General features: G+C 38.4%; 1 protein-coding gene across 1 annotated transcript in view; it reads right to left on the minus strand.

Annotated features, from left to right (window-relative positions):
• LOC134213169 (uncharacterized) overlaps window positions 1–18,535 on the minus strand; it is a 319,429-nt gene that overhangs the window by 23,376 nt on the left and 277,518 nt on the right. The window contains exon 5 of the mRNA XM_062691850.1: window positions 4,524–5,001. Coding sequence (XP_062547834.1) covers window positions 4,524–4,586 — 63 coding nt within the window. The 5' untranslated portion in view covers window positions 4,587–5,001. The remainder of the gene's footprint in view (window positions 1–4,523; window positions 5,002–18,535) is intronic.

The raw sequence follows: 18,535 nt of genomic DNA on the forward strand, positions 1-18,535 counted from the left end.
ATTGCATATAAGCTAGCGCCACCTAGCAGATGTGTGTCTAGCTAATCTGATAATCACAAAATGCATTACGCACATACTTATATTACAAAAGTTGGAGCGCGTTCTGAAAGATTTGAAAATAAATATTTTTTTCCTGATTTTATTTATTTCCGTGTTTGCCTCAATAGCAACCGAATATTCACCACCGGTGCGAAGCATGATTGCACTTCAACAACCTTGATAGAAACAACCGGTGCGAGAACAAGTGCATAAATAAAATATGAACCCATTTCGTTCCTATACTAGACACTCATTTGGATACACATCGGTGGGGATCGTCTAAAGACCAATAAAGCAGCTGGTAAGGATGGTATCGGACCTGAGCTCATCAAGATGGGCCCAGAAAAGCTAGCCACTTGCCTGCACGAACTGATAGTCAGAATCTGGGAAACTGAACAGCTACCGGAGGAGTGGAGAGATGGGGTTATATGCCCCATCTACAAGAGAGACGACAAGCTGGAGTGTGAGAACTTTCGAGCGATCACCCTCCTTAATGCCGCCTACAAAGTGATGTCGTTGACGTCTGTCTTCCTTGATGGCCGCTCGAGAGATGCGGCCTCGAACCGTATTCTGTGGCACCAAATCGGAAATTTTCATCCAATTGTATACTGCGTTCATTTGTTGGCTATAAATTGCACAAATTATTCCTTTTTACAGTGTTTATGATAGAATGATAGCATTCCAGTTAATCGTGATCCGGATTATAATCTTGCAAAATCAGTTGATATCATCTTCATAACTTCTTGCATCATAGAACTGTGCCGGCAGTTATCTACATTGGCTTCCAGTGTAACGTGGAATCGCCATTATCTGCCAAAACGCGTAAGCATCAGTAAAAAAGACATACGGGGAAAAAATACGTTAATTGAAAATTTTCATTTTCATCAGTGTAGTTGATTTTTTTGCTGGGGAATCAGAACGGTTATAGTATAATCATGTTTCAATGTACCTGTCGTTTAGTACCAAGCACAACTAAACATATGGTCAGATCACGGGATTATGAAACCAATCACTTTTCGTGGATGAGCAGACCAATCCTCTCTAATTTTATTTTTCGTCCACTACCGCTGCCCTCGCTGCCGCATCAATCATCGGCCTCTAGCCGAGCGATGGGATGGGCGATTGCATCCATAGCAACCGACACCACTGCATCGGACCATCGTCAAGCAGAGAATGACAAAAAATGCGCCCACTTCTTTCATACATTTTTGCAGACCCACCGGCAGTTCTATCGCTGGCGACTGCATGCTAGGTTAACACAGCGTTCGAAGAAACGAAACCAAAAATGCGCGAGCAAAAAAGCACGTCAGTACGCGCTGCTGTCACCAATTGTAATGACTCGCACACTGCAGGCACTGCTTCTTTTATCTACACAAAGAAAATCTTGCGGTGGGCCCGTAGACCCATGACATACCGCATTCTGATGTCCGTGTTAGGAATGGACGGGATTTGTTACATATGCGATTTTTGCTGGCTTTGCAAAAAATCAAATTTTCAATAGCTTTTCGTTAATATTGTTAAGTTTCAATACAATGAGAGTGTCCGAGTCGATTGATATATAAATGTTAAAAATCCATCGAAAGATAAAAGCGCTAGTAACGTTCGAAATCTTCCTTTTCAGTGTAACGCTCTCGATATCCAAAAATCTAAATGACACCCAGTATAGTAAAGAAAGGGCCCTCCTTAGCCGTGCGGTAAGACGCGCGGCTACAAAGCAAGACCATGCTGAGGGTGGCTGGGTTCGATTCCCGGTGCCGGTCTAGGCAATTTTCGGATTGGAAATTGTCTCGACTTCCGTGGGCATAAAAGTATCATCGTGTTAGCCTCATGATATACGAATGCAAAAATGGTAACCTGGCTTAGAAACCTCGCAGTTAATAACTGTGGAAGTGCTTAATGAACACTAAGCTGCGAGGCGGCTCTGTCCCAGTGTGGGGATGTAAAGCCAATAAGAAGAAGAAGAAGAAGATAGTAAAGAAAGACGTAAGTCCTACGTCAAAAATTCTTCCTGGTTAAGGTCGATGTTACTAGATTGAGACCCAGTGGCCTAGAAGATTATCATTCCCATAATTGGTATGCAACACCATGATATTTGAGATGTCACACTACCTGTTTGTGTCACATGAGCTATTTTGATTAAATTCTGGCCATTTCACAGGTCCTCCGATTTGTGGCCATTGTGACCCAGGAGACGTGAGACCATTTTCAGCTTAGCTTTGTATGAAGCTTGCGGTTTGTTCTTCTTCCTTTTCTTCTTCTATGGCTCTATATTCCAAGTGAAACATGGCCTGCTTTGCAACTTCTATAATCTTCTATAATTCTATAATCATTTACTCGGGTAAAGCAATGTCCATTTAGAATCCGGAATCATTTATTGTATTGCAGCGGCACGGAAAGTGAACGCTGCAAGAATTTTTTTACAGCGGTTTGTCTACCTAGGCGCCCACTTGCTGTGGTATAAATTTCACGAAGTTTCGTGCAGCGTGTCAAAAATTATTCCAGATGGAAGCCGAAAGGAGAGAAAAAAGTCTGCACACCCATGTTGATAATCCTGTCATCGACGATGGAACCTACGTCAAAATGGATTTCGGACAGCTTCCTAGCCAAAAATTCTACATGGTGACGGCACGAGGAGTAGTTCCTGCGAAGTTTAAGTTTGCTTTTTGGACAAACTTGCAAAAAAACGGATGATTTTGGCAAGGGATATGCAACTGTGGGGCAAAGACCTAAGTGTTTGTGACGAATAAGACGATGGACTCGAAGCTGTACAAGAAGGAATGTCTCAAAAACCGCGATCGACCTTCCATAAAGCCCATAAAGGTCCCGTGAAGTTTTGGCCAGATTTGGCGAGTTGCCACTACAGCCGGGAAGTCATCCAGTGGTACCGCGATAATAACGAAGATTTCATCGATAAAAACATAAATCCACGCAACTGCCCACAGCTCCGGCCCATCGAGACATTTTGGGCAGTAATGAAGCGGAAGCTTAAGAAAAGTGGAAAAAGTAGAAAAACAGCTCGGGACGCGACTCAGATGACCAAAATGTGGAACAAATGTGCCAAGGAAGTTGATTTCGGAAGTGTGCAACTTTTGATGAGAGGAATAAAGAAGATGGTGCGAATTTTCACTAGAAACAAGAAGAAATTATTTGTATCAATAATTTTTTCTTAAAGTACAGTGAATTACCCTTGTTTTGATGTATTAACCTTATTTGTACGTCAATCCGTTACCAAGATATAGATGATTTCATTATTCCGGATTCTAAATGGACATAGCTTTATTAAATGATAGCCCTTCTTTTCTGTTCCCACCATTGCATGTGTTTTGTATGTATCTTATGTGGCAACTACAATGGATACACTATGCCCGGATTGGCAATTCTACTCCTAGCAGCACGCATGTTCCACATAGGTTACTGCAACTAGATTAAGTCATAATCAAGTTGTCTCTGGCTTGTGCTGCTCGGGACGCCTTTACTCTCAAGGCTAACTGGAGTCCCAGCTTGCGGTGATCATTCCGAAGGTAACCGGATTGTAACCGACGTGGCCGAATTGCACTCATCGTACAAGGCTCGCAGGTGCTTTTGTGTTTTTTGTCCCTGTCCCTTCAGGACCTCAGGACAAAAAACATGATGTTTAGAGCAGACGCGGTCTCCAAAATACTCCATACAGTGCCATTCATGGGGACAGTATTCAGGTCCGGCGAACTCGCATGCCGCTCTTTAGCTCGAAGCCGGCGTCTAATCTTGTCGTAAAACCTATCCCTTGGTATCAAAATAACAATGTGCTTACGGTTCGCCAACGTTTTGTAGAACTAGTTCCCAATGTGTATTTTGTTTTATATTATTTTTACTCACTTATGTAGCAGTTCAATTGCCGGACCCTGTATTAGCTTAACAGTGATAACTGATTCTGTTTGAAAATTGATATACATTTTAAAATCGGACTACTGCATAGCGCCGAATAATAACAAACATTGCATAATATTGAATTCGAAGCTAGCCGATTTTCTCGATGACTACATCAGTAATTAGTCTTGGTATTATTGCCAAATTTTGCTAATGGGATTTTTTACTTCAAATGGGTTCATTGCAGACAAGAGTAAACAACCAATAAAACAAAAAAAGAAAGATTCATAAAGTTTCTAAAGTGATCGTAGCATATAAGCTGTTGTATAATTCGAGCAGTGATTGAAATTGGAGATAGTGTTACAAAGCGCAGCTACGTTTGTTTTGATTGTTCATATTATCAAATAGATTTCTTGTTGATGATTACATTCCACGTCAATATTACAGTTTAATCTTTAAAGTATCTATTGAACACGAAGCCTTTCATATAATCAAGTGTTCCTTCCGTAGATTCACTATCGACCAATCTACCCCAATTGATATGATTTATCCGATTCTCCCCAACCAGACACACGCATGATGCTGCAATAACATCCGAAAAAGGAAAACAAAGCATAAATAAAGAAAATCTCACCCACCTCCTCTTTATCGCAGTCGCTGTGCTGTTCATTCGCCTCGTTTTTCACCGTGGTCGTTGGCATTGCGAATTAATTATTCCTCGCTTTGTCGACCTCCACGCCCGTCCAGCACAGGCGAACAGACAAACCGACCGACTGGGAAAAATCAAAGAAGCAACACCCACAACAATCGTGCACGACAAGAAGCTTTTCCACCCGGAGTGTCTGTTTTCCTTTGTGACGAGGAATTTATGCTTCGTTCCAGATGTCTCCAATTCCTACACGATACAAGAGGGTCCGCTCAGCTTTCAAGGCCCAAATTCCGTGCTTTGCGGTTGGAGATCATTCACGTTTTACTGTCGTTGCGGTTTCTGGGGCTGCTGGTGCTGTTTACTTTCCAAGAGGCGCGGATGTTTTTTCCCGGGTTGTTGTGCTGCATACTTGCCACGGGTTTTCAGCGAATCCATCCGGGTCGTGTATTTCGGCGGTTCAAAGGATGCTGAAATGAAAAATAAAATGAAGATGGTTACGTTATTTGTTTGATAAAGTGCTCTTTGTAGAGCGGTATAACGGCTGGATTTTTTTTTTCAAGGACATTATGTAAAAATGCAGTCAGTATTAAATAAAATGTAAGAAAATGATTGAAGTCGTTTGAACACCAACTTCTTTGCAGCGTATTTGTCAGTTTATTGGAATGGGAAATAGTGCACGAATGGACGAATGCAGGATTTATTTCAATATATTTCAATACAAAATTGATTTTTGTTGCCGCCTGATGAGGCTTCTCTTAACAAATCGAGAATGCTTTCGTATTTCGATATGCCAATATGAGCTGCAAAATTGATATGTACCTTGTTCTTTGTAGCTCAAATTTACAACTAGAAGACTATTTTCCAATTTAAATTCGATTATTGTTTTCACTAGAGTAAAGTAAGCCTTTCCTTTATTTTGTTGCTGATAATAAAATTGATTTATAAAGATTCGTTAATTGCCGAAGCCAAATGTAAGCTTTTCATTCTGAATGATTTCTTGATGGAAAAGCACATTACTATGAACCAGAGTGTACAGCTTAGTGCGTTTTCTGGGTAAACACCTGTTGAATATTTCATCCTGTCTGAGTAGGGTACAGCCCGAAGTGTTTTTCGTTTTCTCACGAAAACCACATTCCAAACAACTTCAAACAACACGGGTATTAGTTGTTGACAGAAGTCCAAAGTCTTTCTCGAAAACTCCCACCGTTCGCTATTTGTTCATACTATCATCGGTGGCATCGAATATTTGGGAGATGGTTTGCTGCTGATTCTGATTGCTTGAGGGTCTCTCGGTGGGAGGAACAAAAACGGACATACAGATTTTATTCGATAGTGCGATGGGCAATACAAACTCTGCAGATATTTGTGTAATTTTTCGGAGCGCATGCACATTTAGAAGCAACCCGTAACCGTGGTTTAGACGTACGATTGGAGGCATTCCTGTATGTGGGAGCTCAAATAAATAGCCACAGAAAGAAGTTCATCCCGACATGGAACCGTATTTGTTCGAAGCGCTCCAAAGTGTTTATTCTTCTGTCTTGGTTCTTCGAAATAATCAAGGGTAAGTGGGCAAGATGGATTCGTTCCAAGTTATCCGTAGTGAGTAGGGTTTAGCACTGAGATGGCTTCTCAGAAGTTGCCGTTCTCTGTTGATATTGACATTGTATACTCAAAGGACTTGGGAATAATTAAAGGCGATGAAAAGCAGCCGGTGATATTTGTTATGCCCAATCAGAGACTTTTATCTTATGAATCGTGAATACATTAATTGAATAAATAAATAATGTAAAGTCGGCAGAGCATCACAGAAAGGAAATAATAAATTTATTTGTCATTTTATTATGAAACATAGGAATGAAAAGAATGGCTCGGGATAAAAAATACAAAGAAGTACAGTTCAATCTGATATATAATATACAAAAAGTTGTCCTTGGTCTTCAAACTTAGACTAATGAATATTGGCATATGCTCCGTGGTTCGCCGTAGCTTGGTCTTGCTGGTATGTCATGACCGCTGCACGGATCTGCCTCATCGATTTTCGGAATGCTGCTTCTGATCCTGCTTATGAGTTGCTTCGTGTCTTTGGCCTTACAATCACCAAATCATGCTATAACAGTTTTTGAAACATTTTCACGCTTAAAATGTTCGACCGTGTACTTTTCCCATGATCTTTGTCTGCTTGAAAAAATTACAAAGCTCGCCGCAGTATTTCCTGTTTCCACGGCTTTATGTAAGCATTGTTGGAGTGAAAGTGTGTGTGCGACAATTATAAGGATTGATTCTAAGGATTCATTCACATAAAATCATATTTCTGTGAAAGCATTATTATTCTGATAGAAAAGTATTGAAGTCATCCCACAAACGATTTTATTTTGAAGCGCTGCATTTTTGGGCAAACTCAAACCATGCGGGTTGAAACGCATCACCCGAAGCCAAAAGTCTGCAATGAAACAGACAAAAGAATCAAATATCAATTAATGGTCCTATTATCGTGTCCACTCAAATGAGAGCTTATGAAATGCTAATTTTTTTTTGTTTGCTAAATTGTCGTATAACAAGTATAACAAGACATGTTTATTCTATAATTTATTTGGTGGGTGCATGTGACTTTGGGCATTACGGAGCCAAGTTACTATTTTCTATTCACGGTACATGTATCACGCATCCAAGAGATTCATGCAGTAAAGTCTTAAGGTCTACATGTTTAACGAATGGTCTATCGAACTGTTTCGAATATAGTATATGGCTTGTGAATAGAATGTGTTCACAGTATGAGTTCTTTGACGTCCAATAAGTCTTCAGATCTAAATGGGCAACCACAGATCAATTGGATTGTTTAAAATATGGTACATGTCCTTTGAGATGCGTAGGATAGAATAATTACACAATATGGGTTCTTGGCCGCCCAAGAATTCCCCGGAATAAGTCCTTTAGATCTGCATTAGGCCTCTTCATGTTTTCAAAAAGTTTAAAAAATTCAACCGGTCAGCCCAGAATCACAATTCTTATGCTAAAATAAGCCTCCTGTCAAATTTTCAGCTAATTCGGATAAAATTTCGAGGTGGCTCAAGTCGATTTAGTGTTTTTGAGCTATTTTCAATTTTGAAAAAAATCTAACTAGAGATATAAACCCCGAAAACCATCGCAACAACCTCTGAATGGAAGTTTTTGGCGTGCTCTACAAGTCTTGTGAATATTGCGATTGATTCTGTTCACGTTTTGGCCATGTTAAACAGATTTTCAAGCTTTAAAGTGCATAAAAACACTCTTCCCCCTTAAAGTCGTTGTTCTACAAAATTCTTGAATTCATGAAAAATCATTGCTAATTTATAATATTTATTTCCCTCTTTTTTTCCCTAGACATTTAATTGCTTATGTTCGATTTACCGTTAAATTCTTAAAAATCAGAAGCTGAACATTTGTCATAAATTTGCACGTTGGGATTTCGTCAAACAAGTTGTTCGAACAAAGAGCTTTAATTTCACTTGTTACTACGACGCACTAAATGGTAAAAGCATACAGACATATGATAAAGCGAACCAAATTTGGAAATCGTTTGTTGTTAGCATCAAATATCATATAATTTGATTTATGTGTTGTTCGAATAACTTGTTTAAGGAAAAGAAAATTATTTTGAGCTTTTTAGTGGAATGTTTTCACCTGTCATAAGACGAGTTTAAACAATCCCATTGAATTCCACCACTTAATTGTATCCTGACAGATACGTATTTCGACCTCAACAGTAAGGCCGTCTTCAGTGTCTTGTACTTGACTCGACTAAGTCGACTTAAGTCGAGTCAAGTACAAGACACTGAAGACGGCCTTACTGTTGAGGTCGAAATACGTATCTGTCAGGATACAATTAAGTGGTGGAATTCAATGGGATTGTTTAAACTCGTCTTATGACAGGTTGTTTAAGGAAATCCTAGCGTGCAAATTTATGACAAATGTTCAGCTTCTGATTTTTAAGAATTTAACGGTAAATCGGACATCAGAAGTTATATTACTCAAATGTTAAGGGAAAAAAGAGGAAAATAAATGTTTTAAATTAGCAATGATTTGTCATAAATTCAAGAATTTTATAGAACAACGACTGTTAGTGGAAACAGTGTTTTTATGCACTTATAAGCTTAAAAATCACTTCAACATGGTCAAAACATGAACGGAACGAATCGCAATGTTCACAAGACTTGAAGATCACACTAAAATCTTCCATATAGAGGTTGTTGCGATGGTTTTCGGTGTTTATATCTCTTGTTAGATTTTTTTCAAAATTGAAAATAGCCCAAAAACACTAAATCGACTTGACCCACCTCGGAATTTTATCCGAATAGCTGAAAATTTGACAGTAGGCTTATTTTAGCATAAGAATTGTGATTCTGGGCTGACAGGTTGAACTTTTGATACTTTTTGAAAACATGAAGAGGTCTAATCTACATGCGTAACAATAGATCGATTGGATTATTCAAAAAAATGGTACATGCCTTTTATGATACATAGAATAGCATAGGTTCTTGGTCGTCCAAGAAATCCGTGGAATAAGGCCTTCAGGTCTACATGCGTAACCATAGATCAATTGAATTGTTTCAAATATGGTACATGCCGTTCGCGATGCATAACATTATCTTTTGTTACACATGTAGATCTTAAGGCTTTACTCCAGGTTTGTCTCAAATGATCAACAACCTATGCCGTAGACATATTATATTTTATAATTTAAAATGGGCTTGTATCACATTCGAAATTGATCTATATATCTTTGGTTACTCGTGTAGAACTGAGTGCCTATCTCAAGGGATTTCTTGGATTACCAAGATCCCATGCTGTGAACTCATTCTATTCAAGAAATCATAAAGGGCACGGACCATATTTTAAACATTACGATTGATGTTTGGTTAATCGTGTAGACCTTAAGGCCTTACTCCTGGGATTTTTTGGGCGACCAAGAGCCTCTTGCGTTGGTACATTATATTCTATTTATCAAACGGACTTCCGGTTTATCTTTGGTTGTTGGATGACCGATGATCAAAACAAACATGTACCGTCAACTGGGGGGAAGATGATCATTGAGGTGAAGATGATCATTTGATGTGTCAGTCAAAAGTGACAATTTTTTTTATGGAACGGTAGTCAACAATATTCTCCGTTCAAGTAATGTTACCGCTAGGTAGAAATCCGAGTTTTTCGATTATAATCATGAAAATGTATTTTGTGGAAGAAAGAGAGAGATAGTCATAAATGACGATATTTTCGTTTCAAATATTGACTTCTTAGACTTCTTTACGTAGCAAATTCAACATTCATACGAATAACCTAGTGTATTTTGACTACTAGGTCATAATGGTTTTAGTAGAGCTGTCTTGATCAACTTCACCCCAAACCAGATTATTCAAAAAATGTGTGATAATTTAATTTATTTCAATAAATGCGAACGCATTTCAGAAAACTAAAGTTGTTGATTATTGCAACGTATAGCAGTACATGTTTTGAAAATATTTGTTTCGATTTAAAATGTAAACACACATTGTTATTGCATGTTTTGTCTTAAAAATGATCATCTTCCCCCCAGTTGACGGTACCATATTTTTATCAGTCTGATTGATTTTAAGCTACGAGTGAAGATCTTGAGGACTTATTTTAAGGATTTCTTTGATTACAAAGATTCTAAGATGTCATATTTTTCTGCTATTTCTATGGCAGCCCTTACTTTGCACCGTTCAATGTGGAAAAACGATCCATAAAAATGAAAAACGAACGATAAATACATCTGATTGCTCCATAAAAAGCTACCATAAATCCATAAAATAGTTCGAGAGATTCCATAAAGAATATTTTTATGATCCATAAAACTTTATATCCTGATGATGATCCATAATTTCAGCCATATGATCCATAATTTTGGTCATATGATCCATAATTTTGTTAATGTTATCCATAATGCTTGGAAAGAAGGGTGATAGATCGTGTTGAAGTACGCGTCGGTTTGTGTGATTTTTTCTTCGTCGCGGGATCCGTGGATTATCCGTGGAATAAATATAAGTTGATAAATAGTAAAGAGTGCAAGTTTGTTCGTGTTTTGTGTTGGACGCAGTACGGTCGCGCGGTTATCAAAATGTTTGATTTTGCAGTGTGGGCGAGTAAATTGAAAGTGAAACAATCAGTACAGTGCAGATTTGTTCGTGTTTTATATTGGACGTAGAAAGATCAGAGATCGCGTCCATATGTGTTTGCTTCGGTAAGCAGAACGATCAGCCGATCACCGAAATTTTGTTCTGCTTTGTGCGGTAAGCACGATCGGCCGATAATCAAAAAAAATGGTTCTGCTTCGTGCGTGTGTGTAAATTAATTTGAAAGTAAAAGTTAAAATCGCGTCCAGACATGTTTTCTTCAATAAGCAGAACGATCGGCCGGTCATCAAAGTTTTATTCTGCTTTGTGCGGTAAGCAGAACGATCAGCCGATCACCGAAATTTTGTTCTGCTTTGTGCGGCCTTAAAAATAAAAAAAAATAAAACTAGTATTGTTTTCATCGATCAAACTACACGCTATACACGGCATACCGTTTACCAAAACGAACCCTGCCACACTCCCTACCCCATATATCCAACATCCCAGTGATTTCTCGTGGAAGTGCAGATGACTCGTCGGCTTCTATCAAAGCGAGTATCACGTCAACAATTTCCTACCTATTCCCTAATTGACCTGCATTCGGACACGGCCGGCGCTGGTATTGCTTATTTTTGGGTCACCAGTTCTTACACATTGAAGATGATGTTAGTCCCAAACGTCATCTGTTGGTTCTCTGTGTAATTACAGCTGACCTGGCAATAACGGAGTAGCAACCGTGGGCGGTCAATCATGCTCATGCTCCATAATGCTTGGAAAGAAGGCCAATGAAACAAAAAATATTAATTGATCCACACATTTTATAAAATCTATGGATCATTTATCAAAATTTATGGATCATATCACCAAAATTATGGATCATTTGAACAAAGTTATGGATCAAATGGCTAGAATTATGGATCATATGACTAAAATTATGGATCATATTACTGAAATTATGGATCATCATCACGATAAAAAAATGCGCAAATTGGATCATTTTCCAAAGATTTATGGATCATTTGTCATATTTTCATGGGAAAATAGCAATTTGTATTGTTTTTCTTGACCATGTTAATGGAACATATTTCCCAATTGATTGCTAAATTTTAGCTTAGTTATGGATCGAAAAATTATTCTTTATGGAATCTCATTAACTATTTTATGGATTAATGGTAGCATTTTAAGAAATATTCAGATGTTATTTGAACCGTTTGTTTGAGAAACTGCATATGTAACATTTTTGGCCAAAATGAGATTTTTATATATTCTGAATCCTCGTCAAAAAATACGTATTCTGGCAAAAAACACGAAAAAAATTTTTTTGTTCAGGAATGTATGAAAATTTTTTCGTTTGTTTGAGAAACTGCATATGTCCACGTACTTTGAAGAGCAATTGTGGAGTTCTGCTTACATTTTTTGCACTGAAAGTGCCCCAGGGTGTTGAGTTTTGCCAAAAACTATTGATCTGTATCGAAGAAATCGAAAGATTCGGTGCAAATTTGTTCAAAAACAGTTTTTTGTTGTTTTCTCGAAATAGTGTAAAATGGACTTATGCAGTTTCTCAAACAAATGATTCATTTATGGATCGTTTTTCAGTTTTTTATGGATCCGTCTTTATCGTTTATATGCAAAAGTATGTTTTGCCCTATTTCTATTCTATGTATCACAAATGTACCATATTTAAAACCATCCAATTGATTTTTGAATAATCGTGTAAAAAGCGTAAATCCAGGGATATTTTGGATGATAGAGAACTTCTGACACGGACACATTCTTTTTTTTTCAAGTTCGTTTATTTGGAAGGCTCAGGCGTCTATAACACTTAACGGAGCCACGGTATGGATACATTCCCCAGTCAACACATGATAGTATATGATGTGATATAAGATGCTAAACTGGAGGCGATATACGTACTTCCCCATCTAATTTGTGCGTATATCGCCTCCACTTTAACATCTTAAGTTGCATCATATACGAGTTTGTGTTGACTGGGTCTATTCTATCCAGCTTTTTACGATATGATGGCATAATTTTTTGTATCACCCCTATTGCCACTCCACTATAATTTATATATAGTTCGATCCTAGCAGGAAGTTGAAAATGTTCATGAAAACAATCGACCGTCAGATTTTGCAAGCGATTGGATTGTACCATCGCAACATAGAATAGTATTTCCATCAATTAATTGGAAAATATATTTAAATGGGGCCCTCCTTAGCCGTGCGGTAAGACGCGCGGCTACAAAGCAAGATCATGCTGAGGTTGGCTGGGATCGATTCCCGGTGCCGGTCTAGGCAAATTTCGGATTGGAAATTGTCTCGATTTCCCTGGGCATAGAAGTATCATCGTGTTAGCCTAATGATATACGAATGCAAAAATGGTAACTTGGCTTAGAAACCTCGCAGTTAATAACTGTGGAAGTGCTTAATGAACACTAAGCTGTGAGTCGGCTCAGTCCCAGTGTGGGGATGTAATGCCAATAAGAAGAAGATGAAGAAGAAGACATATTTTAATATTGACTTTTTTAGATGAAATTTAAAGCTCGCGAACATTTTGGTGGTAATAAACCTCGAATTTGGATGTATTCTTTTGGTTTCCAGTTATAAACGGACGTCGAGACGTACGTTGGATTGTGAAAAATGAAACTCGTTTAGAACACACGAGGAGTATTTATAAGCTTTGATTCATTATTGTGTGACCCTCCGGAAGACAAAAACATTTAAACCGCTCATAACAAGGTATTTGGCGGAGTTCGTCTTGAAGCTAGGATTTTTTTCATGAATTTTGAATGAGTTTAGTTCTTCACATCAGGGTAGGATTCCTAAAGTAACAATATGTTTGTCTAAATTGTATCTATTAGAATTCCAATAGTAAATTCAAAATTGTTTCTCATTTATTTCCATAGAATTGATAGTTAAACATACGATCACCAGATTTCTAATTAAACTATCTCTTATTTTAATTAGTGAATTCAACCACGGCTGTTGTCCATTTGTCACACTGTAGGGTTTTTCTCTCCGTACATTCTCTTTACATTTCTGATTCCATCGAAATAAATAAAAATTGATTCATAACCGCTTTTTCTTTTTATCATTATCTTGGTGGCCATAAGTAGGTCATCAGTCAAATACAACTTTCTGCAAATATTCAACATCTTTAATAAATTTCATTTTAGTCATCTCAGAAATAAAAGATCACAAATCCAAATGAGAAAAATGCACTCTTATATCAGTATTCAAAATATGTATTTCCTATTGAACTCGGAGGATTCTAAAATCGTCCGTTAGTGTAAATATGAGCTGGATACTCTTATTTGAACAGCTATTGAAGCACCCTTCCTAGCATCCATTAAACCTTAAACTGCATCGATTTGCCCCCAGGCTTGACAAAACTCCTCACACTCGCTAGAGTCAAAAAAAATCATCATCAGCAAAATTGTGCCTTCGCATCCTCACAATTGAGTGGAAGCGTAAAGAAGCAGAGGTACAAAAAAGCAGAGTGAGGAAGTGCAAAATAAAAACACATGTGAGTGAGGCGTCGGGCGAAAGAGCACTCATTGACCCTCCGGAGCGACGCTTTGCGACGCTTTGTGTGTGAAAAAAATCTTAGAGCCTGTTTTGAGTGTGAGTGTAAGTGAGTGACGCACCACAAGAACAAGAGGAACAGATAGACTCGCTCTTGTTTTGCGACGCACAAGCTCGGGTTTAATGATGCACAATGTTGTGAGTTTTGATGCTTATTTCTGCTCCTCAAAAAAACGCTTGCTCTTGCTCATTTTCTACTCGGCGAGGAGTTTTTGGCAAGCCTGATTGCCCCTATCGCGAAAAACGCGGGCGTGTCACTGCATCTACTGAATATCAGTCACAAAAATAAAACATTTGATTCTTGTTTTGCAAAATATGAAATAAGTAAATCGCCGAAAATTGAAGTGCATTGAAATTGAAAAAAAAGAAAGATTTGTAACTAATTCAAGAAATTGTGTACACCGCATATGCCAAATTTCATTCACCTCTTAATTTATGGCTAGCGTAAAAAGCTGGATACATCTAAAAGGGCATGAACCATTTTCAAAACAATTTGATTGATCTTTAATTACGCGTGTAGATCTCCCATGCCTAACTCCAGGTATTTCTTTAATTACACAAAATCTCTTACGTTGATAAAAGAGGATGTACCACATTTAAAATAGTTAATATTTAGTTACGTGAGTAAATCTTAAGGCCTAACTCCAGGGACTTCTTGTTACGCCTGAAGTTCCTGAAGCATAGCTCCGGGTGTTTCTTAGATGCCCGAGAACTTCTTACGTTGACTTATTATATTCTACACATCCAAAAGGGCATGTACCATATTTAAAACAGATGATTTCGTAACACGTGTAGATCTTTAACCCTTACTCCATGTATTTCTTGGATGCCCTAAAATATATGCTGAAAAAACTCTAATGCGAGTAGTCTCCACACAATTCACTTCTCTCCCTTCGTGTCTCTTCTCGCGTTTCCTTTCTTTATTCTCCAATTTCACTCCTTGCTTTCCACCTTGTACCTTGAGGAAAAGTGGTTACCTCCAATACATTTTTCAAATCAATATCTTCCACATAATGTACCACAACATAGACGTTATAGACGTTATATATCCCTCCTCGCGTCAATAGCTCTGTGCGTTATTGCGATTCTTTTTTTAAAATTAGCATTGTGGCTCACCGGTTATGCGCCATGCAAAATGTAAATAAACCAATGTCAAACAGATGTGAGCTTTCGGTGAGCTTTTTCACATTCGCTTCTAAGGTATGCGGTATATTGTCGTCCCTTTATCAAAAGGTATTCTTCAGTGAAACTGTTCGAGTTTTAGTAGTATTTTGCCTTTCTTTCGCCTGTGTTACGTTTGGTTTGTTCTTAGTAGTGCAATCGTGTTTATCTTGTGATGTAATATTCTACACTTGAATTGTGATAAAATACCTTAGTGGCGCACAACTAAGCGCACAATTGGCGCGCAGGAAATCTAATAAGAATTTAAATTTGAATGTTGTGCACACGTTCCTAATAATTGTTTATATAAAATCCGTACTTAGAGTTCCCTCAATGTAATGCAATGCACAGTGTTCTAATAACAGGTGGCCACTAAATAGCGGGAATGGAAAGAATGGCTCGGGAAGAAAACTACAAAGCAATACAGTTCAATCTGATAAACGTTATATAAAGAGTTGGCCTTAGTCTTCAATATGCCCTAGCTAAGCAAAGACTGCTTTAATGCCTTAGCTGTTACGCTTTTCATAGGTATTTTTACCTCATGCAACAGTTAAAGAATGTAGTTATGGTCTTAGCCAGACAAACCAGCAAAAAAAGAGTGTAGCTAACTAATACCATCTAAAAATGGTCGAAAATCTCAATCGTATTGATAATATTCATATTTAAAAAAAAGCGGTGATATTTCGCTGCCGGAAAACTCATGTGGCAAAACGCCTTCTAGCTGGAGGTATTAGGGAACAACGCACCACGTGTCGGCGAATCAGCATTCTGTTATGGACAGTGGGTGGATATGCGTACTACATTGATGGTTAGTTGCCCTAGGGCGTTTTGCCTCGCCGATATGTTAGATGTTTCATCAAAATGTGGAAAATTTCGGTTTTTCCAACCTAACCTGCATAATTTTAGGTCTAGTTTTGTTATGGCTATGCCAAATACTGTAAATATGAGGGAATACCCTTTTGCCTCGGGGGCGTTTTGAGGCCTCTTCATCTACTTGGAGTATTCCAGGACGACTATGGAAGCAACTGCTGGTGAACTGCACTCCAACCCGTCGAATAGGAAGCATCAACCGATTAGCTCAACCATCGCTTCGCAGTTTGGACTCACAGTGATCGAATCGGACTGTAACCTTCCCGCCAGTGCGCTCTTTGATTCGACGGGGAGAAAGTCATCACGATACTGTCACCAAGTTGACCATAGAGCTATTTGCGGACCATTAGCGTCAACCTTCCTGGCCGTAGCGACATTTGGACAATCTGCGTCAACCAGTACTGGAATTTCTCATTTTCAATGAGAGATTTCACGCGATGTTTACATACCTGCCCCTTTCAATATCTATAGAAACGCAAAGGATAAATGGCATGCTACAAAAATCTCAAAAAATATTTGTCCCGTGACAGAGCATGAAAGTGTGCAATATTTAGTTTTGTGTTTATTACCACTGTCAACCCGGTGAATTAAAGAAATGTGGTTAATTTATCGACTAATCTTCGCATATATCTATTCAAATAAATTAGACATTTTAATTTTAAAATAGAGCACAACATTTTAAAATAAAGCACAACATCAACACGATTCTTTCATTTGGTCGCCTAAAATAGAAAAAGGTGCTTTGCTCTATGTCTTATGACGATCACGATCTTTTGCAGTACTGGCGTCAACCTTTCCGGTCGTAGCGCCATTTTGAACCATCTGCGTCAACCTTCCCGGCCGTAGCGCCATTTATAGCCCTTAGCATCAACCTCGAACGCTCCTTAGGCAGGGCGAACAGGAAGCGATACTACTACTGCTACCAACAAAACAAAATATCTTCTATTAAAGCTAGTAGTACCAAAACAATCGAACACGGTCTTACACCAAAAGGGGATGATGCTTTTACAACAACTGCTTGTTGCATACTATCAAGTACTCAAGTAAAAATCTCCTTCTCTCAATCTAGTGGGCGCCCAACCCTAATTCATTCCATATTACAAGCATCAGCCAGCGTCGACCGACGAAAAGGTCTCCGGTCTCTTGGGATTTTATTGCAAAACACTTTCTGGCAAACAGCTGCGACAATTGGGAAAAGCTTTTTGCTATTCTACTTATGAAATACCTATAGCAGGGTGGGAATGGTCGAGTGAAAAGCCAGTCTGGACGGGGATTATTATTTCTGAGCATTTTCCGATAGAGTAACGACAGGAACTCTCAGCCTATGTACAAAAACCAATATTATTAAAACACTGACGGCCGAAATATGTGCAAATATTGCCAAATTTTATAGGATGCTGGGATAATATGGGAAGTTTACTTAGATTTGGATACCATAATCAAATATGGTAGTTGTAACTTTAATTATACTCTGGCCAACTATGAAATTATGGGCATACAAGTTTTGCTTTTTTTTTTCGCATTTACTATTTTATCAACGTTATAGACAGCTATCTTCGGCGTAAGGATGCCGTGTCATACGTTTGCAAGTCTTCAGCTTATACGAGCTTCTTCTCTTCTTCTCACGTATCCCACATATTTACTGTTACTATGCATAACTTATCTCGAAGAACACAATTTTTTCACATAAAAAAAAACCAAGAGACGTCTTCTGATTTATTCTCTGGGCAGCAATCAAAACACGAAAAGTACATTTCATCCATATTGTTACATATCTTCGCTATCGTTTGACTCGATTTGTACGCCCGGCACGGTTATCAATTTAGTCCCAATTTATTTCAATCCCAGATGGGAGGTAGAATATCCCAAAATCAGCATGCTTCTTCCACTCAATAAAACATCCTTAGATCTCACATTGCCGTGTACGCACAGCGGAGACACCCCCAACTCCTAGACACCCCGGTTTGCAGAACAATAATGTTTCATGCCGAGAGAATCTGATATTAGTAGGGGGTCGTCCACAAAATCTGTAGGAACCATAGGTAGGGAGTGGAAGATTTCATCACGCCTCACGAATGATTTTGTTTTTAAAATTATATTTAAAAAAAATCCCTGGAAGAGAGAGGTTAAGAAATCCGGGAAAATCTCTTGCATAATTTGTTGATGATCCCTAGGCCGAAGTAGGACCCAGAAACAGTGAGAAAACGCAAACGGAAAAGTCTCTAAGCTACGACTCCAATAAGGAGCGGCGCCTCGGCCGGAGTGGGTGTAGCATAGCT

Source organism: Armigeres subalbatus, chromosome 2 (genome assembly GCF_024139115.2).
Source record: "Armigeres subalbatus isolate Guangzhou_Male chromosome 2, GZ_Asu_2, whole genome shotgun sequence".
In the NCBI taxonomy this organism is placed as follows: Eukaryota; Metazoa; Arthropoda; class Insecta; order Diptera; family Culicidae; genus Armigeres; species Armigeres subalbatus.